At 42.6% G+C, this 25019-nt stretch overlaps 1 protein-coding gene across 1 annotated transcript; it reads right to left on the bottom strand.

The window, feature by feature from the left end:
• Positions 1-13846: 13846 nt before the first annotated feature.
• On the bottom strand, positions 13847-19129 carry LOC143306369 (uncharacterized). Its single transcript, XM_076693051.1, has one exon. The coding sequence runs from the start codon at positions 19127-19129 to the stop codon at positions 13847-13849; it is 5283 nt and encodes a 1760-aa protein (XP_076549166.1).
• Positions 19130-25019: the final 5890 nt, after the last annotated feature.

Raw genomic sequence — 25019 nt, 5'->3', positions numbered from 1 at the left:
TAGTTGCAGATTTATCTCAAGGGAAGGGGCCTGACGGACATATTTCGAGATATTTCTTCTTCTTGTTGTTCTTCTTCTGCACAGCTAAGCTGGAAGTGGCATTTGCAGCTCGCAGTAGTGCAGAGTTATCTCAAAGAAAGGGGCCACGGTGTTTCTGTATCTCTATTATGTTGGTGCGGCTTCGGAACTTTTAAATATCTTGCTATATCTCTAGAACTACGCATCTGATCAAAAAATATCATAGAACATAAAAAGTAGGAAACTTAATTCTCTACAAAAAAGGTCGCTTAACATTTTGCCGTAGCTCGCTTCGTTTCCGAGATATTTGCAGATTTATCTCAAGGGAAGGGGCCTAACGGACATATTTCGAGATATTTCTTCTTCTTGTTGTTCTTCTTGTGCACAGCTAAACTGGAAGTGGCATTTCCAGCTCGCAATAGTGCAGAGTTATCTCAACGAGAGGGGCCACGGTGTTTCTGTATCTCTATTTTGTTGGTGCGGCTTCGGAACTTTTAAATATCTCGATATATCTCGAAAACTACGCTTCTGATCAAAAAATATCATAGAACATAAATTGTAGGAAACATAATTCTCTACAAAAAAGGTCTCTTAACATTTTGCCATAGCTCGCTTCGTTTCCGAGATATTTGCAGATATATCTCAAGGGAAGGGGCCTGACGGACATATTTCGAGATATTTCTTCTTCTTGTTGTTCTTCTTCTGCACAGCTAAGCTGGAAGTAGCATTTACAGCTCGCAATAGTGCAGAGTTATCTCAAAGAAAGGGGCCACGGTGTTTCTGTATCTCTATTATGTTGGTGCGGCTTCGGAACTTTTAAATATCTTGATATATCTCGAGAACTACGCATCTGATCAAAAAATATCATAGAACATAAAAAGTAGGAAACTTAATTCTCTACAAAAAAGGTCTCTTAACATTTTCCCATAGCTGGCATCGTTTCCGAGATATTTGCAGATTTAGCTCAAGGGAAGGGGCCTGACGGACATATTCCGAGATATTTCTTCTTCTTGTTGTTCTTCTTCTGCACAGCTAAGCTGGAAGTGGCATTTGCAGCTCGCAATAGTGCAGAGTTATCGCAAAGAAAGGGGCCACGGTGTTTCTGTATCTCTATTATGTTGGTGCGGCTTCGGAACTTTTAAATATCTTGATATATCTCGAGAACTACGCATCTGATCAAAAAATATCATAGAACATAAAAAGTAGGAAACCTAATTTTCTACAAAAAAGGTCTCTTAACATTTTGCCGTAGCTCGCTTCGTTTCCGAGATATTTGCAGATTTATCTCAAGGGAAGGGGCCTGACGGACATATTTCGAGATATTTCTTCTTCTTGTTGTTCTTCTTCTGCACAGCTAAGCTGGAAGTGGCATTTTCAGCGCGCAATAGTGCAGAGTTATCTCAAAGAAAGGGGCCACGGTGTTTCTGTATCTCTATTATGTTGGTGCGGCTTCGGAACTTTTAAATATCTTGATATATCTCGAGAACTACGCATCTGATCAAAAAATATCATAGAACATAAAAAGTAGGAAACTTAATTCTCTACAAAAAAGGTCTCTTAACATTTTCCCATAACCGGCATCGTTTCCGAGCTATTTGCAGATTTAGCTCAAGGAAAGGGGCCTGACGGACATATTCCGAGATATTTCTTCTTCTTGTTGTTCCTCTTCTGCACAGCTAAGCTGGAAGTGGCATTTGCAGCTCGCAATAGTGCAGAGTTATCTCAAAGAAAGGGGCCACGGTGTTTCTGTACCTCTATTATGTTGGTGCAGCTTCGGAGCTTTTAAATATCTTGATATATCTCGAGAACTACGCATCTGATCAAAAAATATCATAGAACATAAAAAGTAGGAAACTTAATTCTCTACAAAAAAGGTATCTTAACATTTTCCCATAGCTGGCATCGTTTCCGAGATATTTGCAGATTTAGCTCAAGGGAAAGGGCCTGACGGACATATTCCGAGATATTTCTTCTTCTTGTTGTTCCTCTTCTGCACAGCTAAGCTGGAAGTGGCATTTGCAGGTCGCAATAGTGCAGAGTTATCTCAAAGAAAGGGGCCACGGTGTTTCTGTATCTCTATTATGTTGGTGCGGCTTCGGAACTTTTAAATATCTCGATATATCTCGAAAACTACGCTTCTGATCAAAAAATATCAGAGAACGTAAATTGTAGGAAACATAATTCTCTACAAAAAAGGTCTCTTAACATTTTGCCATAGCTCGCTTCGTTTCCGAGATATTTGCAGATTTATCTCAAGGGAAGGGGCCTGACGGACATATTCCGAGATATTTCTTCTTCTTGTTGTTCCTCTTCTGCACAGCTAAGCTGGAAGTGGCATTTGCAGGTCGCAATAGTGCAGAGTTATCTCAAAGAAAGGGGCCACGGTGTTTCTGTATCTCTATTATGTTGGTGCGGCTTCGGAACTTTTAAATATCTCGATATATCTCGAAAACTACGCTTCTGATCAAAAAATATCAGAGAACGTAAATTGTAGGAAACATAATTCTCTACAAAAAAGGTCTCTTAACATTTTGCCATAGCTCGCTTCGTTTCCGAGATATTTGCAGATTTATCTCAAGGGAAGGGGCCTGACGGACATATTTCGAGATATTTCTTCTTCTTGTTGTTCTTCTTCTGCACAGCTAAGCTGGAAGTGGCATTTGCAGCTCGCAATAGTGCAGAGTTATCTCAAAGAAAGGGGCCACGGTGTTTCTGTATCTCTATTATGTTGGTGCGGCTTCGAAACTTTTAAATATCTTGATATATCTCGAGAACTACGCCTCTGATCGAAGAATATCATAGAACATAAAAAGTAGGAAACTTAATTCTCTACAAAAAAGGTCTCTTAACATTTTGCCATAGCTCGCTTCGTTTCCGAGATATTTGCAGATTTATCTCAAGGGAAGGGGCCTGACGGACATATTTCGAGATATTTCTTCTTCTTGTTGTTCTTCTTCTGCACAGCTAAGCTGGAAGTGGCATTTGCAGCTCGCAATAGTGCAGAGTTATCGCAAAGAAAGGGGCCACGGTGTTTCTGTATCTCTATTATGTTGGTGCAGCTTCGGAGCTTTTAAATATCTTGATATATCTCGAGAACTACGCATCTGATCAAAAAATATCATAGAACATAAAAAGTAGGAAACTTAATTCTCTACAAAAAAGGTCTCTTAGCATTTTGCCATAGCTCGCTTCGTTTCCGAGATATTTGCAGATTTATCTCAAGGGAAGGGGCCTGACGGACATATTTCGAGATATTTCTTCTTCTTGTTGTTCTTCTTCTGCACAGCTAAGCTGGAAGTGGCATTTGCTGCGCGCAATAGTGCAGAGTTATCTCAAAGAAAGGGGCCACGGTGATTCTGTATCTCTATTATGTTGGTGCGGCTTCGGAACTTTTAAATATCTTGATATATCTCGAGAACTACGCATCTGATCAAGAAATATCATAAAGCATAAAAAGTAGAAAACTTAATTCTCTACAAAAAAGGTCTCTTAACATTTTCCCATAGCTGGCATCGTTTCCGAGATATTTGCAGATTTAGCTCAAGGGAAGGGGCCTGACGGACATATTCCGAGATATTTCTTCTTCTTGTTGTTCTTCTTCTGCACAGCTAAGCTGGAAGTGGCATTTGCAGCTCGCAATAGTGCAGAGTTATCGCAAAGAAAGGGGCCACGGTGTTTCTGTATCTCTATTATGTTGGTGCGGCTTCGGAACTTTTAAATATCTTGATATATCTCGAGAACTACGCATCTGATCAAAAAATATCATAGAACATAAAAAGTAGGAAACCTAATTTTCTACAAAAAAGGTCTCTTAACATTTTGCCGTAGCTCGCTTCGTTTCCGAGATATTTGCAGATTTATCTCAAGGGAAGGGGCCTGACGGACATATTTCGAGATATTTCTTCTTCTTGTTGTTCTTCTTCTGCACAGCTAAGCTGGAAGTGGCATTTGCAGCGCGCAATAGTGCAGAGTTATCTCAAAGAAAGGGGCCACGGTGTTTCTGTATCTCTATTATGTTGGTGCGGCTTCGGAACTTTTAAATATCTTGATATATCTCGAGAACTACGCATCTGATCAAAAAATATCATAGAACATAAAAAGTAGGAAACTTAATTCTCTACAAAAAAGGTCTCTTAACATTTTCCCATAACCGGCATCGTTTCCGAGATATTTGCAGATTTAGCTCAAGGGAAGGGGCCTGACGGACATATTCCGAGATATTTCTTCTTCTTGTTGTTCCTCTTCTGCACAGCTAAGCTGGAAGTGGCATTTGCAGCTCGCAATAGTGCAGAGTTATCTCAAAGAAAGGGGCCACGGTGTTTCTGTACCTCTATTATGTTGGTGCAGCTTCGGAGCTTTTAAATATCTTGATATATCTCGAGAACTACGCATCTGATCAAAAAATATCATAGAACATAAAAAGTAGGAAACTTAATTCTCTACAAAAAAGGTCTCTTAACATTTTCCCATAGCTGGCATCGTTTCCGAGATATTTGCAGATTTAGCTCAAGGGAAGGTGCCTGACGGACATATTCCGAGATATTTCTTCTTCTTGTTGTTCCTCTTCTGCACAGCTAAGCTGGAAGTGGCATTTGCAGGTCGCAATAGTGCAGAGTTATCTCAAAGAAAGGGGCCACGGTGTTTCTGTATCTCTATTATGTTGGTGCGGCTTCGGAACTTTTAAATATCTCGATATATCTCGAAAACTACGCTTCTGATCGAAAAATATCAGAGAACGTAAATTGTAGGAAACATAATTCTCTACAAAAAAGGTCTCTTAACATTTTGCCATAGCTCGCTTCGTTTCCGAGATATTTGCAGATTTATCTCAAGGGAAGGGGCCTGACGGACATATTTCGAGATATTTCTTCTTCTTGTTGTTCTTCTTCTGCACAGCTAAGCTGGAAGTGGCATTTGCAGCTCGCAATAGTGCAGAGTTATCTCAAAGAAAGGGGCCACGGTGTTTCTGTATCTCTATTATGTTGGTGCGGCTTCGAAACTTTTAAATATCTTGATATATCTCGAGAACTACGCATCTGATCAAAAAATATCATAGAACATAAAAAGTAGGAAACTTAATTCTCTACAAAAAAGGTCTCTTAACATTTTGCCATAGCTCGCTTCGTTTCCGAGATATTTGCAGATTTATCTCAAGGGAAGGGGCCTGACGGACATATTTCGAGATATTTCTTCTTCTTGTTGTTCTTCTTCTGCACAGCTAAGCTGGAAGTGGCATTTGCTGCGCGCAATAGTGCAGAGTTATCTCAAAGAAAGGGGCCACGGTGATTCTGTATCTCTATTATGTTGGTGCGGCTTCGGAACTTTTAAATATCTTGATATATCTCGAGAACTACGCATCTGATCAAAAAATATCATAGAACATAAAAAGTAGGAAACTTAATTCTCTACAAAAAAGGTCTCTTAACATTTTCCCATAACCGGCATCGTTTCCGGGATATTTGCAGATTTAGCTCAAGGGAAGGGGCCTGACGGACATATTCCGAGATATTTCTTCTTCTTGTTGTTCCTCTTCTGCACAGCTAAGCTGGAAGTGGCATTTGCAGCTCGCAATAGTGCAGAGTTATCTCAAAGAAAGGGGCCACGGTGTTTCTGTACCTCTATTATGTTGGTGCAGCTTCGGAGCTTTTAAATATCTTGATATATCTCGAGAACTACGCATCTGATCAAAAAATATCATAGAACATAAAAAGTAGGAAACTTAATTCTCTACAAAAAAGGTCTCTTAACATTTTCCCATAGCTGGCATCGTTTCCGAGATATTTGCAGATTTAGCTCAAGGGAAGGGGCCTGACGGACATATTCCGAGATATTTCTTCTTCTTGTTGTTCCTCTTCTGCACAGCTAAGCTGGAAGTGGCATTTGCAGGTCGCAATAGTGCAGAGTTATCTCAAAGAAAGGAGCCACGGTGTTTCTGTATCTCTATTATGTTGGTGCGGCTTCGGAACTTTTAAATATCTTGATATATCTCGAGAACTACGCGTCTGATCAAAAAATATCATAGAACATAAAAAGTAGGAAACATAATTCTCTACACAAAAGGTCTCTTAACATTTTGCCATAGCTCGCTTCGTTTCCGAGATATTTGCAGATTTATCTCAAGGGAAGGGGCCTAACGGACATATTTCGTGATATTTCTTCTTCTTGTTGTTCTTCTTCTGCACAGCTAAGCTGGAAGTGGCATTTGCAGCTCGCACTAGTGCAGAGTTATCTCAAAGAGAGGGGCCACGGTGTTTCTGTATCTCTATTATGTTGGTGCGGCTTCGGAACTTTTAAATATCTTGATATATCTCGAGAACTACGCATCTGATCAGAAAATATCATAGAAGATAAAAAGTAGGAAACTTAATTCTCTACAAAAAACGTCTCTTAACATTTTGCCATAGCTCGCTTCGTTTCCGAGATATTTGCAGATTCAGCTCAAAGGAACTGGCCTGACGGACATATTTCGAGATATTTCTTCTTCTTGTTGTTCTTCCTCTGCACAGCTAAGCTGGAAGTGGCATTTGCAGCGCGCAATAGTGCAGAGTTATCTCAAAGAAAGGGGCCACGGTGTTTCTGTATCTCTATTATGTTGGTGCGGCTTCGGAACTTTTAAATATCTTGATATATCTCGAGAACTACGCATCTGATCAAAAAATATCATAGAACATAAAACGTAGGAAACTTAATTCTCTACAAAAAAGGTCTCTTAACATTTTCCCATAGCTGGCATCGTTTCCGAGATATTTGCAGATATATCTCAAGGGAAGGGGCCTGACGGACATATTCCGAGATATTTCTTCTTCTTGTTGTTCCTCTTCTGCACAGCTAAGCTGGAAGTGGCATTTGCAGCTCGCAATAGTGTAGAGTTATCTCAAAGAAAGAGGCCACGGTGTTTCTGCACCTCTATTATGTTGGTGCAGCTTCGGAACTTTTAAATATCTTGATATATCTCGAGAACTACGCATCTGATCAAAAAATATCATAGAACATAAAAAGTAGGAAACTTAATTCTCTACAAAAAAGGTCTCTTAACGTTTTGCAATAGCTCGCTTTGTTTCCGAGATACTTGCCGATTTATCTCAAGGGAAGGGGCCTGACGGACATATTTCGAGATATTTCTTCTTCTTGTTGTTCTTCTTCTGCACAGCTAAGCTGGAAGTGGCATTTGCAGCTCGCAATTGTGCAGAGTTATCTCAAAGAGTGGGGCCACGGTGTTTCTGTATCTCTATTATGTTGGTGCGGCTTCGGAACTTTTAAATATCTTGATATATCTCGAGAACTACGAATCTGGTCAGAAAATATCATAGAAGATAAAAAGTAGGAAACTTAATTCTCTACAAAAAAGGTCTCTTAACATTTTGCCATAGCTCGCTTCGTTTCCGAGATATTTGCAGATTTATCTCAAGGTAAGGGGCCTGACGGACATATTTCGAGATATTTCTTCCTCTTGTTGTTCTTCTTCTGCACAGCTAAGCTGGAAGTGGCATTTGCAGCTCGCAATAGTGCATAGTTATCTGAAAGAAAGGGGCCACGGTGTTTCTGTATCTCTATTATGTTGGTGCGGCTTCGGAACTTTTAAATATCTCAATATATCTCGAAAACTACGCTTCTGATCAAAAAATATCATAGAACATAAATTGTAGGAAACATAATTCATTACAAAAAAGGTCTCTCAACATTTTGCCATAGCTCGCTTCGTTTCCGAGATATTTGCAGATTCAGCTCAAAGGAACTGGCCTGACGGACATATTTCGAGATATTTCTTCTTCTTGTTGTTCTTCCTCTGCACAGCTAAGCTGGAAGTCGCATTTGCAGCTCGCAAAAGTGCAGAGTTATCTCAAAGAAAGGGGCCACGGTGTTTCTGAATCTCTATTATGTTGGTGCGGCTTCGGAACTTTTAAATATCTTGATATATCTCGAGAACTACGCATCTGATCAAAAAATATCATAGAACATAAAAAGTAGGCAACTTAATTCTCTACAAAAAAGGTCTCTTATCATTTTGCCATAGCTCTCTTCGTTTCCGAGATATTTGCAGATTTATCTCAAGGGAAGGGGCCTGACGGACATATTTCGAGATATTTCTTCTTCTTGTTGTTCTTCTTCTGCACAGCTAAGCTGGAAGTGGCATTTACAGCTCGCAATAGTGCAGAGTTATCTCAAAGAAAGGGGCCACGGTGTTTCTGTATCTCTATTATGTTGGTGCGGCTTCGGAACTTTTAAATATCTTGATATATCTCGAGAACTACGCATCTGATCAAAAAATATCATAGAACATAAAAAGTAGGAAACTTAATTCTCTACAAAAAAGGTCTCTTAACATTTTGCCATAGCTCGCTTGGTTTCCGAGATATTTGCAGATTTATCTCAAGGGAAGGGGCCTGACGGACATATTTCGAGATATTTCTTCTTCTTGTTGTTCTTCTTCTGCACAGCTAAGCTGGAAGTGGCATTTGCAGCTCGCAATAGTGCAGAGTTATCTCAAAGAAAGGGGCCACGGTGTTTCTGTATCTCTATTATGTTGGTGCGGCTTCGGAACTTTTAAATATCTTGATATATCTCGAGAACTACGCGTCTGATCAAAAAATATCATAGAACATAAAAAGTAGGAAACTCAATTCTCTACAAAAAAGGTCTCTTAACATTTTGCAATAGCTCGCTTCGTTTCCGAGATATTTGCAGATTTATCTCAAGGGAAGGGGCCTGACGGACATATTTCGAGATATTTCTTCTTCTTGTTGTTCTTCTTCTGCACAGCTAAGCTGGAAGTGGCATTTGCGGCTCGCACTAGTGCAGAGTTATCTCAAAGAAAGGGGCCACGGTGTTTCTGTATCTCTATTATGTTGGTGCGGCTTCGGAACTTTTAAATATCTCGATATATCTCGAAAACTACGCTTCTGATCAAAAAATATCATAGAACATAAAAAGTAGGAAACTTAATTCTCTACAAAAAAGTCTGTTAACATTTTGCCATAGCTCGCTTCGTTTCCGAGATATTTGCAGATTTATCTCAAGGTAAGGGGCCTGACGGACATATTTCGAGATATTTCTTCCTCTTGTTGTTCTTCTTCTGCACAGCTAAGCTGGAAGTGGCATTTGCAGCTCGCAATAGTGCATAGTTATCTGAAAGAAAGGGGCCACGGTGTTTCTGTATCTCTATTATGTTGGTGCGGCTTCGGAACTTTTAAATATCTCAATATATCTCGAAAACTACGCTTCTGATCAAAAAATATCATAGAACATAAATTGTAGGAAACATAATTCATTACAAAAAAGGTCTCTCAACATTTTGCCATAGCTCGCTTCGTTTCCGAGATATTTGCAGATTCAGCTCAAAGGAACTGGCCTGACGGACATATTTCGAGATATTTCTTCTTCTTGTTGTTCTTCCTCTGCACAGCTAAGCTGGAAGTGGCATTTGCAGCTCGCAAAAGTGCAGAGTTATCTCAAAGAAAGGGGCCACGGTGTTTCTGAATCTCTATTATGTTGGTGCGGCTTCGGAACTTTTAAATATCTTGATATATCTCGAGAACTACGCATCTGATCAAAAAATATCATAGAACATAAAAAGTAGGCAACTTAATTCTCTACAAAAAAGGTCTCTTATCATTTTGCCATAGCTCTCTTCGTTTCCGAGATATTTGCAGATTTATCTCAAGGGAAGGGGCCTGACGGACATATTTCGAGATATTTCTTCTTCTTGTTGTTCTTCTTCTGCACAGCTAAGCTGGAAGTGGCATTTACAGCTCGCAATAGTGCAGAGTTATCTCAAAGAAAGGGGCCACGGTGTTTCTGTATCTCTATTATGTTGGTGCGGCTTCGGAACTTTTAAATATCTTGATATATCTCGAGAACTACGCATCTGATCAAAAAATATCATAGAACATAAAAAGTAGGAAACTTAATTCTCTACAAAAAAGGTCTCTTAACATTTTGCCATAGCTCGCTTGGTTTCCGAGATATTTGCAGATTTATCTCAAGGGAAGGGGCCTGACGGACATATTTCGAGATATTTCTTCTTCTTGTTGTTCTTCTTCTGCACAGCTAAGCTGGAAGTGGCATTTGCAGCTCGCAATAGTGCAGAGTTATCTCAAAGAAAGGGGCCACGGTGTTTCTGTATCTCTATTATGTTGGTGCGGCTTCGGAACTTTTAAATATCTTGATATATCTCGAGAACTACGCGTCTGATCAAAAAATATCATAGAACATAAAAAGTAGGAAACTCAATTCTCTACAAAAAAGGTCTCTTAACATTTTGCAATAGCTCGCTTCGTTTCCGAGATATTTGCAGATTTATCTCAAGGGAAGGGGCCTGACGGACATATTTCGAGATATTTCTTCTTCTTGTTGTTCTTCTTCTGCACAGCTAAGCTGGAAGTGGCATTTGCGGCTCGCACTAGTGCAGAATTATCTCAAAGAAAGGGGCCACGGTGTTTCTGTATCTCTATTATGTTGGTGCGGCTTCGGAACTTTTAAATATCTCGATATATCTCGAAAACTACGCTTCTGATCAAAAAATATCATAGAACATAAAAAGTAGGAAACTTAATTCTCTACAAAAAAGTCTGTTAACATTTTGCCATAGCTCGCTTCGTTTCCGAGATATTTGCAGATTTATCTCAAGGGAAGGGGCCTAACGGACATATTTCGAGATATTTCTTCTTCTTGTTGTTCTTCTTCTGCACAGCTAAACCGGAAGTGGCATTTCCAGCTCGCAATAGTGCAGAGTTATCTCAAAGAGAGGGGCCACGGTGTTTCTGTATCTCTATTATGTTGGTGCGGCTTCGGAACTTTTAAATATCTTGATATATCTCGAGAACTACGCATCTGATCAAAAAATAGCATAGAAGATAAAAAGTAGGAAACTTAATTCTCTACAAAAAAGGTCTCTTAACATTTTCCCATAGCTGGCATCGTTTCCGAGATATTTGCAGATTTATCTCAAGGGAAGGGTCCTGACGGACATATTTCGAGATATTTCTTCTTCTTGTTGTTCTTCTTCTGCACAGCTAAACTGGAAGTGGCATTTCCAGCTCGCAATAGTGCAGAGTTATCCCAAAGAAAGGGGCCACGGTGTTTCTGTATCTCTATTATGTTGGTGCGGCTTCGGAACTTTTAAATATCTCGATATATCTCGAAAACTACGCTTCTGATCAAAAAATATAATAGAACATAAATTGTAGGAAACATAATTCTCTACAAAAAAGGTCTCTTAACAGTTTGCCATAGCTCGCTTCGTTTCCGAGATATTTGCAGATATATCTCAAGGGAAGGGGCCTGACGGACATATTTCGAGATATTTCTTCTTCTTGTTGTTCTTCTTCTGCACAGCTAAGCTGGAAGTGGCATTTACAGCTCGCAATAGTGCATAGTTATCTGAAAGAAAGGGGCCACGGTGTTTCTGTATCTCTATTATGTTGATGCGGATTCGGAACTTTTAAATATCTTGATATATCTCGAGAACTACGCATCTGATCAAAAAATATCATACAAGATAAAAAGTAGGAAACTTAATTCTCTACAAAAAAGGTTTCTTAACATTTTCCCATAGCTGGCATCGTTTCCGAGATATTTGCAGATTTATCTCAAGGGAAGGGGCCTGACGGACATATTCCGAGATATTTCTTCTTCTTGTTGTTCCTCTTCTGCACAGCTAAGCTGGAAGTGGCATTTGCAGCTCGCAATAGTGCAGAGTTATCTCAAAGAAAGAGGCCACGGTGTTTCTGCACCTCTATTATGTTGGTGCAGCTTCGGAACTTTTAAATATCTTGATATATCTCGAGAACTACGCATCTGATCAAAAAATATCATAGAACATAAAAAGTAGGAAACTTAATTGTCTACAAATAAGGTCTCTTAACATTTTGGCATAGCTCGCTTCTTTCCGAGATACTTGCCGATTTATCTCAAGGGAAGGGGCCTGACGGACATATTTCGAGATATTTCTTCCTCTTGTTGTTCTTCTTCTGCACAGCTAAGCTGGAAGTGGCATTTGCAGCTCGCAATAGTGCAGAGTTATCTCAAAGAGAGGGGCCACGGTGTTTCTGTATCTCTATTATGTTGGTGCGGCTTCGGAACTTTTAAATATCTTGATATATCTCGAGAACTACGAATCTGGTCAGAAAATATCATAGAAGATAAAAAGTAGGAAACTTAATTCTCTACAAAAAAGGTCTCTTAACATTTTGCCATAGCTCGCTTCGTTTCCGAGATATTTGCAGATTTATCTCGAGGGAAGGGGCCTGACGGACATATTTCGAGATATTTCTTCTTCTTGTTGTTCTTCTTCTGCACAGCTAAGCTGGAAGTGGCATTTGCAGCTCGCAATAGTGCATAGTTATCTGAAAGAAAGGGGCCACGGTGTTTCTGTATCTCTATTATGTTGGTGCGGCTTCGGAACTTTTAAATATCTCAATATATCTCGAAAACTACGCTTCTGATCAAAAAATATCATAGAACATAAATTGTAGGAAACATAATTCATTACAAAAAAGGTCTCTCAACATTTTGCCATAGCTCGCTTCGTTTCCGAGATATTTGCAGATTCAGCTCAAAGGAACTGGCCTGACGGACATATTTCGAGATATTTCTTCTTCTTGTTGTTCTTCCTCTGCACAGCTAAGCTGGAAGTGGCATTTGCAGCTCGCAAAAGTGCAGAGTTATCTCAAAGAAAGGGGCCACGGTGTTTCTGAATCTCTATTATGTTGGTGCGGCTTCGGAACTTTTAAATATCTTGATATATCTCGAGAACTACGCGTCTGATCAAAAAATATCATAGAACATAAAAAGTAGGAAACTCAATTCTCTACAAAAAAGGTCTCTGTCTCGAATTTCCCGAAGCTATTATAAATTTAATATAAAAATAAATAAATGTTGGCTAAGCCGAACCCGCAGTTACCTTCAAGGCGAGACAGCTCGACTTCGATTTGCCGAGCATACGTCCACAGCAGGCATGGGTCACCAACACAACCTTTAAGGTGAATTCTAGATAGGTAGAAGGAATGTGAAACCGGGAGAGGAAATAATAAAGGCACAGTTGGAAAGGAAAATTAGGAATTTAATGGGCATAAAAAACCTCCACTCAGTGAGTGGAGGAAAAAGCCGTCAAGGAGAAAAATACAAATCAACAGGTCAAATACAATTGATAGTTGTTCATGATCGCATTCGAAAGCATACATATTATTTTCAATAGAGCGCTCTTACTAACTACACGAGTTTCGGAAACCCACCAGCTTGGTGGGAAATTCTGTTCAGATCTTAATAACGTGGGAGATGCCCCATGAAATCGTACCTGTGCAGACAGCGCGACCCTGACGTCTCAGGAACGGGTACAGCCCTCGTCGCGTGTTGCTGTTTGGGCAATGAAATGCCGCCTGATTGGGTGCATCCCAGAGAGAGATTGGCAGGGCAGATCTCCTCTACGAAGGCAGCCAGTGCCTCTTCCAGCTTGTGTATCTGTCCGGAAAAGCCGCGGCCCCCCCAGCAACCCGAACCTCCCTCCTATCGTCCCCGTACCGATCCCTCCTCTTTTTCTCATATCACCGCACATAAGCCGACGCTCGGCGCATCGCCACGAACTATTATTTCCATGACGAACGCACTCGTCCCTACATCTGGGCCTCAGCCGCTTGCTACTCATATCGCACGCCTCCTAAACTCCCCGCGTGTTACAAAATATGTTGTGATATGTCGGAAGCGCGTAACGCGCGAACATTCCGCCCGCCTTCGTCCGAAGGACGAATTGCCTAAATTTCTGCTTTATTCTTCAAGTTGCCTATTTCTCCGCTTCTATTCTTCGAGCTGCCTATTTCTCCGCTTCTCTTGTTCATTTCGGTAATCGATGTGTCGCCTCTGATTCCAATATCAGAGGACACAAGCGAGCGATATGTCGACGGAAGGTGTTGGTGGCCGTCTTCACAGTGACGACCCTCACTAGTCCGTCCGATCCTGGGTGCACCTCTATCACTCGTCCTAGGTGCCATTTTGCAGGGGGGTAGCGCTCATCTCTCATGAGCACGAGTTGGCCTACGGCAAAGTTCGCCGTTGGATCCCGCCACTTGCCTCTTTCCTGTAGGTGTTGTAAATATTCGTCGGACCAACGTTTCCAAAATTGGTTGCGAATTCGCTGAAGCAACTGGAATCGATTTAAACGGTTTTCAGGCGCTGATGATGGTTCCGCATCCGGAACTAAGGCAGACGCTGTGCCTATCAGAAAGTGTGCTGGTGTTAGAACATTTAAATCGTCGGTATCCGAAGTCAAGGGGCACAACGGGCGAGAGTTGAGGCAAGCCTCAATTTCTGTCAAAACCGTGGAGAATTCTTCAAAGGTTAGAGTGTGTTCGCCGACCACTCGCCTGAGATGATGTTTCACCGATTTAACTCCAGCCTCCCAGAGGCCACCGTAATGCGGGGTGGTAGGTGGGATAAAGCTCCAAGCAGTTCCATCATTAGCTAGCGTCGAAGCGACCGCTTGATAAAATTCCGATGCCTCTTCGAACATCGTCCGCAACTCGGTATCTGCTCCTTTGAACGTCGTCGCATTGTCACTGTAGAGGCGATGACAGATTCCTCTTCTGCTTACAAAGCGACGATAGGCAGCAATGAACGTAGATGCGGTGAGATCACTGACTAGCTCCAAATGGATTGCCCGTGTCGCAAAACAGACAAAAAGGGCGATATATCCTTTGTAGGCGCGATGCCCTCGGCCCTTTGTAGTGCGGATATGGAAAGGCCCGGCGTAATCTAGGCCAGTCGTGGTGAATGGACGTGCTGGAGTCACCCGCGCCGCAGGAAGGTCACCCATCAGCTGATGAGCTAAACGCGGTTTTACACGCTGGCAGGTGAGGCAGTTCCGAATCGCAGTTTTAACCAAAGATTTCCCGCCTACAACCCACGCGTATCGTAAGAGGACACTCGACGTTAGCGTAGGTCCGCCGTGAAGAGCGGCGTGGTGCGCGTATCGCACGAATAAGCGACTGAGGCCCGAGTGTCGCGGTAAGATCGGGGGGTGTTTGCGCTCGCTAGTTAAGTTCGACCATGAAAGACGGCCTCCAACGCGCAAAATACCATCTTCTTTGTCTAAAAGCGGATTTAACCTTCTCAACGCACTAGATTTAGGTAAAGGCTTCCCGCTCTTCAGCCTCTCTATTTCGCTCGCGAAAGCATGCGCTTGTGCTAGGCGTATAATCGTTGAACGAGCGTCCGAGAGCTCCGAAGTTGTCAGATAGGCTGGTAAGGGGTTCAATCCACCCTTACGCCTCCGCAAGTGTTTCACGGGTCTTAAACAATAGGCTACGACGCGTATTAGCCTAGTCAAGGTGGAATGTCGCGAAAGAATATCCGGTTCTGGCGGTTTCACCTCCGCGTGAAGGACCTGCGCGGTCTCTGAAGGCTGAGGCCAGTGTTCAGGTTGTAGGTTAAGCCAAGAGGGCCCATACCACCACAAACTCGACTCATGTAATTCAGACGGACGCGACCCGCGAGTAGCGCAGTCCGCTGGATTTTGTTTAGTGGGAACGTAAGCCCATGTGGCGGAAGGTAGTTCCGTTTGTATTAGAGAGACCCGATTCGCTACGAACGTTTTCCAGTGACAAGGATGCTTGTTCAACCACGCGAGGACCACTCGGCTATCCGACCACAGAAAAACTGGGTGCCTTTTAAGAAAGTCTAATTTCCTCAAATGACAAACAAGTCTGACCAGAAGTAAAGCTCCGCACAACTCAAGATTGGGAATGCTTACTGTTTTCACCGGAGCGACTCTTGTTTTCGCAGCTAAGAGTGAAACCCGAACGTGACCGTCGCCTTCGTCAGTGCGAAGGTATATTACCGCTGCATAAGCTCTAGAGGACGCGTCAGAGAACCCATGAATTTGACCAGCTGACTCAGAAGGCGATCCAAACCAACGGCTGATTGTTAAAGTGGGGAGCGAGGAAAGTGAACGGCAATAATCAATCCACCGCCCGCGAGCCTCAGCCGGCAGAGGGGAGTCCCAATCACACTTTAAAATCCACAAATCCTGCATAAGAATCTTAGCTGTTATTGTAATTGGGGATAGCCAGCCTAACGGATCAAATAAACGAGCAATATTAGAGAGTACGGCTCGCTTGGTCAAAACCCCAAGCAAGCCATTCGCCTTTAAAACACTAAAACTGAACTCGTCCTGAGTCGGTTTCCAGTGCACCCCTAATGTTTTAATGGACTCATCCTGTACAATGTCCCTAACCAAATCGTCCGTGATCGGACGCTTATGCGCCGGAAGAATATCTGGATGATTTGCCGCCCATTTGTCTAATTCGATACCGGCAGTCCCTAAGATTTGGATCAATTCCGTGCGTTTACGAATGGCAAGCGGCAGTTCATCCGCTCCAATGAACATATCGTCCACGTATACGTTTGATTCCAAACAACGCGCGCCCAACGGAAAACGAGATTTTTCGTCTACCGCTAATTGTGCAAGTGTGCGTATTGCTAAGTATGGAGCACAAGCGGTGCCGTAGGTGACTGTAGTCAGCCGATATTCTATGGGAGGTTCTTCGGGGTTAGGTGCCCATACAATTCTCTGCAGATCCTGATCTCGAGGCACGACGAGAATTTGCCGAAACATTTTTACGATGTCCGCAGTAAAGACGTACTTATATCGACGCCAGTTTAAAAGGACTAATGAAAGATCCTGCTGGAGGGGAGGACCGGACATGAGAAAGTCATTTAGACGATACTGTTCGTGCGTCCGTCGCGAAGCGTCAAAAACAACCCGAACCTTATACTGCGTAGGTGTGGACTGTACGACCGCATGGTGAGGCAAATACCATGAACGCGGATTGATGCTCTCGGCTGCAGGAACGCGTGTCATGTGCCCTAGTGCCTCATAGGTGCGCATGAATTCTCGATACGCGGAAGCCAATTCCGGATCGCGTGTGAACTTCCGGTGGATATGTGCGAGCGAACCCACGGCCATACGTCGTGTCTCCGCGGAAACCTTTGGAGGATCTGACTTCAACGGAAGTTGTACGACGTAGCGCCCGCCTGCGTCTCGCGAATGAGTAGCAACGAATTGATTCTCGCAAGCTTCGTCCTCGGGTCCCAAGATACGGACAGAAGACGGCAATTCCTCGAGCCTCCAGAATTGTTGCAAACACTCGTTTAAATCATCCTCCGATGCGCAATGTAAAGCCCTTAGAGGCTCTTGAGAGGAGCCCTCCGCCCGCCGTGAAGAACTCGACTGCGCGGAGCCCGAGATGACCCACCCAAGCACAGTGTTTTGGGCAACTAACCGGGATCCAGTTAAGTGTTGCAAGCCTGGTCGGAGGAGTTGACCGTACAAATCTGCTCCCAATATAAGGTCTACCGAATCAGGGACGTTAAAATGAGGATCGGCTAGAGATAACTCTCCGAACTGCTCAAGGTCGATTTCTATCAGACTGCGAGTTGGTAATTGGGAGGTAAGCCGGGAAAGAACTAAAGCCTCGGCCTCAATTTTAAACTCAGAGTTCACTAACGACTGCATTGTAAATTTGACAGCAAATCTAGCAGTGCCGGCTGCACTCCTTCCGAGACCTGTTAGAGGAATTTGAACGCGTTGCTTTGGTAGAGCGAGTAGTTGAACGATTGCTTCCGAGACAAATGAGGCCTCAGCTCCCTGATCTAAAAGCGCGCGAACCCGCGTGTGAGTTCCCTGAGGGCCTACGACGTTAACCTGTGCGGTGGCTAAAATGACCGGGTATCTAATGGCCGGTAGACTCGCGGTGTGCGCGCTAACCCCTGGTACCGTGGGTGCAGGTTTTTCGTCGCGAAGTTTAATTTCTAAACCGCTGGTAGAAGGTTGAGATGTCTGCGATGGATCGTAATGCAACAGTGAATGGTGCTTGCCTTGACAGGTGCGGCAACGACCGGAAGATGGGCAGGATTTAAATTTATGGCCGCCCATGCAATTAAAGCAAAGATACAAGCGGCGCACCTCAGCACGACGATCGCTAGACGATTTCGCGAGAAACTTTGGGCATTTAGAAATAAAATGTGGTCCTGAACAGAGGGTACAGCTAAACGAAGCGACCTTACTGTTAGTCCGCTGCAGAGCATTTGCATGAAATATTTTCCGCGAGACCGGAGTCGGCTTAAACATCGTATTTGCTCGTTTACAATCCCCAGCGCTCATCATACTTAGGGCTTGAGCTCGCCTTTCTAGGAATTCAGCCAACTCGGAGAATTTCGGGAATCTAGCTAGCGGATCGGGCTCTTTGGCGCCTGTATCTGTACGCGCAATCACCTCACGATCTCTCGCACTCAGTTCCGACTCCCAATCTTTCCTCGATTCCGGATCTAATCGCGAAGCCAAAACGTGCACAAACCAAATGTCCCAATGCTCAACCGGCATTTGCAGATTCCTCAGTGCGCGAACGATCCTCTGAGCCTCGTCAGCGAACGAGCGCAACTCGTCGGCCGATTCCCTTTTCAGCGAATTCATTTTCAAAAGCGCGTTCAAATGGTTGGTAACCGTTAGCCGCGGATTGTGAAAGCGCGCCCTCAAAGCCAGCCAGGTCGAGGCATAGTTCGCGCTAGTCGAGGCCACATCTTTAACTAAGTCGGCAGCTACGCCTTTAAGGCAAGATTTTAAATACTGCAATTTTGTCGCATCGGCTACTCGCGGAGCATCGTGTACAAGAGTCGTGAAAAGGTCACAGAAGCTATCCCAATCCTCATAACGACCGGAAAACGTTGGTAGGTCTAACTTCGGCAGCTTTGCCGGACGTAAGTCTAAACCGGACGCGTTTCCCTCCACGGTTCTAATCGCTTGAGTTGATCCTGCAGCGGCTTCACACTCGGTTTTCAGTGTCAAAAAATAATCGAGTGTGTCTTCGTAGGCACACTGCATGCGCGCAAACACGTTATCAATTACATAAGGATCTGAGTTAGCGTCGTCTCGCGTGACAATTTCGACATGGGTTTTACGCGCCTCCGCCCAGATACCGATGATCGCGTCAAGCCTTGCTTGGACTATGTTTTTATTGAGAGTGCTGCGCGCCTTCTCTCTAAACCGCGTGCCCATAGAATTGATTTCTGCCAAATGTGCATTTTGCACCGCAATTAATCTTTTCAAAGTGGTGGAAGGCATATTAAGATTGTATCTACAAGAAAAGTCACAACAAGGAGAAACGGTGTAAATCAAATTTTAGAATTTTATAAAGATCAACGGATAATAAAGTGATTTGAATCGAATACACCGAATGCGCAACTCGAAAGAACGTTTGTAAATAAAGAAGTAAAATCTGAGAATCCAACAAATTGTATGCAATAATGGCGGCCGAACACAGCGCACCTCGACGAACGTACAATGACAGCGAAACACGCTTAATGTATAAAGAACGATAAATCAACACGCAAGCCCGACTCCAAGAGAGTACGCGCAACAAATCTCAATTAAATCAACGAATCTACTTAAATCTAATATGTAACAAATACAACGCAAGAACAAATTATAACAAATAAACGAAAGAACAAAGGTAAAGAATATGCTTGATATAAAATAATTTACGCTGCACTAAGCCTTATGCTTTACAAGAACGACAAGAGATAACGCAAATTAGGAACACGGATTATGTAATTTAAACAACTAACCTTGTAAGACGCAAATCTACCAAGGTGAACGCCGAAAGGTTTACAATTAGTATGCTTGCGAATGCGATTGATGGATGCTTCCGAATACGATTGAAGTATGCTTGCGAAAACGATTGACTTCTCCTAGCAACAACCGTCAACAGCGCCTACGCGATGACTGTCTCCAATTCACATTCCTCACCCGGGGCACCAAACTAAATGTCTCGAATTTCCCGAAGCTATTATAAATTTAATATAAAAATAAATAAATGTTGGCTAAGCCGAACCCGCAGTTACCTTCAAGGCGAGACAGCTCGACTTCGATTTGCCGAGCATACGTCCACAGCAGGCATGGGTCACCAACACAACCTTTAAGGTGAATTCTAGATAGGTAGAAGGAATGTGAAACCGGGAGAGGAAATAATAAAGGCACAGTTGGAAAGGAAAATTAGGAATTTAATGGGCATAAAAAACCTCCACTCAGTGAGTGGAGGAAAAAGCCGTCAAGGAGAAAAATACAAATCAACAGGTCAAATACAATTGATAGTTGTTCATGATCGCATTCGAAAGCATACATATTATTTTCAATAGAGCGCTCTTACTAACTACACGAGTTTCGGAAACCCACCAGCTTGGTGGGAAATTCTGTTCAGATCTTAATAACGTGGGAGATGCCCCATGAAATCGTACCTGTGCAGACAGCGCGACCCTGACGTCTCAGGAACGGGTACAGCCCTCGTCGCGTGTTGCTGTTTGGGCAATGAAATGCCGCCTGATTGGGTGCATCCCAGAGAGAGATTGGCAGGGCAGATCTCCTCTACGAAGGCAGCCAGTGCCTCGTCCAGCTTGTGTATCTGTCCGGAAAAGCCGCGGCCCCCCCAGCAACCCGAACCTCCCTCCTATCGTCCCCGTACCGATCCCTCCTCTTTTTCTCATATCACCGCACATAAGCCGACGCTCGGCGCATCGCCACGAACTATTATTTCCATGACGAACGCACTCGTCCCTACATCCGGGCCTCAGCCGCTTGCTACTCATATCGCACGCCTCCTAAACTCCCCGCGTGTTACAAAATATGTTGTGATATGTCGGAAGCGCGTAACGCGCGAACAGTCTCTTAACATTTTGCAATAGCTCGCTTCGTTTCCGAGATATTTGCAGATTTATCTCAAGGGAAGGGGCCTGACGGACATATTTCGAGATATTTCTTCTTCTTGTTGTTCTTCTTCTGCACAGCTAAGCTGGAAGTGGCATTTGCGGCTCGCACTAGTGCAGAGTTATCTCAAAGAAAGGGGCCACGGTGTTTCTGTATCTCTATTATGTTGGTGCGGCTTCGGAACTTTTAAATATCTCGATATATCTCGAAAACTACGCTTCTGATCAAAAAATATCATAGAACATAAAAAGTAGGAAACTTAATTCTCTACAAAAAAGTCTGTTAACATTTTGCCATAGCTCGCTTCGTTTCCGAGATATTTGCAGATTTATCTCAAGGGAAGGGGCCTAACGGACATATTTCGAGATATTTCTTCTTCTTGTTGTTCTTCTTCTGCACAGCTAAACCGGAAGTGGCATTTCCAGCTCGCAATAGTGCAGAGTTATCTCAAAGAGAGGGGCCACGGTGTTTCTGTATCTCTATTATGTTGGTGCGGCTTCGGAACTTTTAAATATCTTGATATATCTCGAGAACTACGCATCTGATCAAAAAATATCATAGAACATAAATTGTAGGAAACATAATTGTCTACAAAAAAGGTCTCTTAGCATTTTGCCATAGCTCGCTTCGTTTCCGAGATACTTGCCGATTTATCTCAAGGGAAGGGGCCTGACGGACATATTTCGAGATATTTCTTCTTCTTGTTGTTCTTCTTCTGCACAGCTAAGCTGGAAGTGGCATTTACAGCTCGCAATAGTGCAGAGTTATCTCAAAGAAAGGGGCCACGGTGTTTCTGTATCTCTATTATGTTGGTGCGGCTTCGGAACTTTTAAATATCTTGATATATCTCGAGAACTACGCATCTGATCAAAAAATAGCATAGAAGATAAAAAGTAGGAAACTTAATTCTCTACAAAAAAGGTCTCTTAACATTTTCCCATAGCTGGCATCGTTTCCGAGATATTTGCAGATTTATCTCAAGGGAAGGGTCCTGACGGACATATTTCGAGATATTTCTTCTTCTTGTTGTTCTTCTTCTGCACAGCTAAACTGGAAGTGGCATTTCCAGCTCGCAATAGTGCAGAGTTATCCCAAAGAAAGGGGCCACGGTGTTTCTGTATCTCTATTATGTTGGTGCGGCTTCGGAACTTTTAAATATCTCGATATATCTCGAAAACTACGCTCCTGATCAAAAAATATCATAGAACATAAATTGTAGGAAACATAATTCTCTACAAAAAAGGTCTCTTAACAGTTTGCCATAGCTCGCTTCGTTTCCGAGATATTTGCAGATATATCTCAAGGGAAGGGGCCTGACGGACATATTTCGAGATATTTCTTCTTCTTGTTGTTCTTCTTCTGCACAGCTAAGCTGGAAGTGGCATTTACAGCTCGCAATAGTGCATAGTTATCTGAAAGAAAGGGGCCACGGTGTTTCTGTATCTCTATTATGTTGATGCGGATTCGGAACTTTTAAATATCTTGATATATCTCGAGAACTACGCATCTGATCAAAAAATATCATACAAGATAAAAAGTAGGAAACTTAATTCTCTACAAAAAAGGTTTCTTAACATTTTCCCATAGCTGGCATCGTTTCCGAGATATTTGCAGATTTATCTCAAGGGAAGGGGCCTGACGGACATATTCCGAGATATTTCTTCTTCTTGTTGTTCCTCTTCTGCACAGCTAAGCTGGAAGTGGCATTTGCAGCTCGCAATAGTGCAGAGTTATCTCAAAGAAAGAGGCCACGGTGTTTCTGCACCTCTATTATGTTGGTGCAGCTTCGGAACTTTTAAATATCTTGATATATCTCGAGAACTACGCATCTGATCAAAAAATATCATAGAACATAAAAGGTAGGAAACTTAATTGTCTACAAATAAGGTCTCTTAACATTTTGGCATAGCTCGCTTCTTTCCGAGATACTTGCCGATTTATCTCAAGGGAAGGGGCCTGACGGACATATTTCGAGATATTTCTTCCTCTTGTTGTTCTTCTTCTGCACAGCTAAGCTGGAAGTGGCATTTGCAGCTCGCAATAGTGCATAGTTATCTGAAAGAAAGGGGCCACGGTGTTTCTGTATCTCTATTATGTTGGTGCGGCTTCGGAACTTTTAAATATCTCGATATATCTCGAAAACTACGCTTCTGATCAAAAAATATCATAGAACATAAATTGTAGGAAACATAATTCTCTACAAAAAAGGTCTCTTAACATTTTGCCATAGCTCGCTTTGTTTCCGAGATATTTGCAGATATATCTCAAGGGAAGGGGCCCGACGGACATATTTCGAGATATTTCTTCTTCTTGTTGTTCTTCTTCTGCACAGCTAAGCTGGAAGTGGCATTTACAGCTCGCAATAGTGCAGAGTTATCTCAAAGAAAGGGGCCACGGTGTTTCCGTATCTCTATTATGTTGGTGCGGCTTCGGAACTTTTAAATATCTTGATATATCTCGAGAACTACGCATCTGATCAAAAAATATCATAGAAGATAAAAAGTAGGAAACTTAATCCTCTACAAAAAAGGTTTCTTAACATTTTCCCATAGCTGGCATCGTTTCCGAGATATTTGCAGATTTATCTCAAGGGAAGGGGCCTGACGGACATATTCCGAGATATTTCTTCTTCTTGTTGTTCCTCTTCTGCACAGCTAAGCTGGAAGTGGCATTTGCAGCTCGCAATAGTGCAGAGTTATCTCAAAGAAAGAGGCCACGGTGTTTCGGCACCTCTATTATGTTGGTGCAGCTTCGGAGCTTTTAAATATCTTGATATATCTCGAGAACTACGCTTCTGATCGAAAAATATCATAGAACATAAATTGTAGGAAACATAATTCTCTACGAAAAAGGTCTCTTAACATTTTGCCATAGCTCGCTTCGTTTCCGAGATATTTGCAGATTTATCTCAAGGGAAGGGGCCTGACGGACATACTTCCAGATATTTCTTCTTCTTGTTGTTCTTCTTCTGCACAGCTAAGCTGGAAGTGGCATTTGCAGCTCGCAATAGTGCAGAGTTATCTCAAAGAAAGGGGCCACGGTGTTTCTGTATCTCTATTATGTTGGTGCGGCTTCGGAACTTTTAAATATCTCGATATATCTCGAAAACTACGCTTCTGATCAAAAAATATCAGAGAACGTAAATTGTAGGAAACATAATTCTCTACAAAAAAGGTCTCTTAACATTTTGCCATAGCTCGCTTCGTTTCCGAGATATTTGCAGATTTATCTCAAGGGAAGGGGCCTGACGGACATATTTCGAGATATTTCTTCTTCTTGTTGTTCTTCTTCTGCACAGCTAAGCTGGAAGTGGCATTTGCAGCTCGCAGTAGTGCAGAGTTATCTCAAAGAAAGGGGCCACGGTGTTTCTGTATCTCTATTATGTTGGTGCGGCTTCGGAACTTTTAAATATCTTGATATATCTCGAGAACTACGCATCTGATCAAAAAATATCATAGAACATAAATTGTAGGAAACATAATTCTCTACGAAAAAGGTCTCTTAACATTTTGCCATAGCTCGCTTCGTTTCCGAGATATTTGCAGATTTATCTCAAGGGAAGGGTCCTGATGGACATATTTCGAGATATTTCTTCTTCTTGTTGTTCTTCTTCTGCACAGCTAAGCTGGAAGTGGCATTTGCAGCTCGCAATAGTGCAGAGTTATCTCAAAGAAAGGGGCCACGGTGTTTCTGTACCTCTATTATGTTGGTGCAGCTTCGGAGCTTTTAAATATCTTGATATATCTCGAGAACTACGCATCTGATCAAAAAATATCATAGAACATAAAAAGTAGGAAACTTAATTCGCTACAAAAAAGGTCTCTTAACGTTTTGCAATAGCTCGCTTCGTTTCCGAGATATTTGCAGATTTATCTCAAGGGAAGGGGCCTGACGGACATACTTCCAGATATTTCTTCTTCTTGTTGTTCTTCTTCTGCACAGCTAAGCTGGAAGTGGCATTTGCAGCTCGCAATAGTGCAGAGTTATCTCAAAGAAAGGGGCCACGGTGTTTCTGTATCTCTATTATGTTGGTGCGGCTTCGGAACTTTTAAATATCTCGATATATCTCGAAAACTACGCTTCTGATCAAAAAATATCAGAGAACGTAAATTGTAGGAAACACAATTCTCTACAAAAAAGGTCTCTTAACATTTTGCCATAGCTCGCTTCGTTTCCGAGATATTTGCAGATTTCTCCCAAGGGAAGGGGCCTGACGGACATATTTCGAGATATTTCTTCTTCTTGTTGTTCT

Source organism: Osmia lignaria, unplaced genomic scaffold (assembly GCF_051020975.1).
Source record: "Osmia lignaria lignaria isolate PbOS001 unplaced genomic scaffold, iyOsmLign1 scaffold0007, whole genome shotgun sequence".
Lineage (NCBI taxonomy): Eukaryota > Metazoa > Arthropoda > Insecta > Hymenoptera > Megachilidae > Osmia > Osmia lignaria.
Note: the sequence above shows the minus strand (reverse complement) of the source record. Positions and strands in the feature narration are given on the sequence as shown.

Excerpts from the sequence above, each read along its gene's own strand:
- LOC143306369 (XM_076693051.1), bottom strand. The coding sequence starts at position 19,129 with ATGCCTTCCACCACTTTGAAAAGATTAATTGCGGTGCAAAATGCACAT.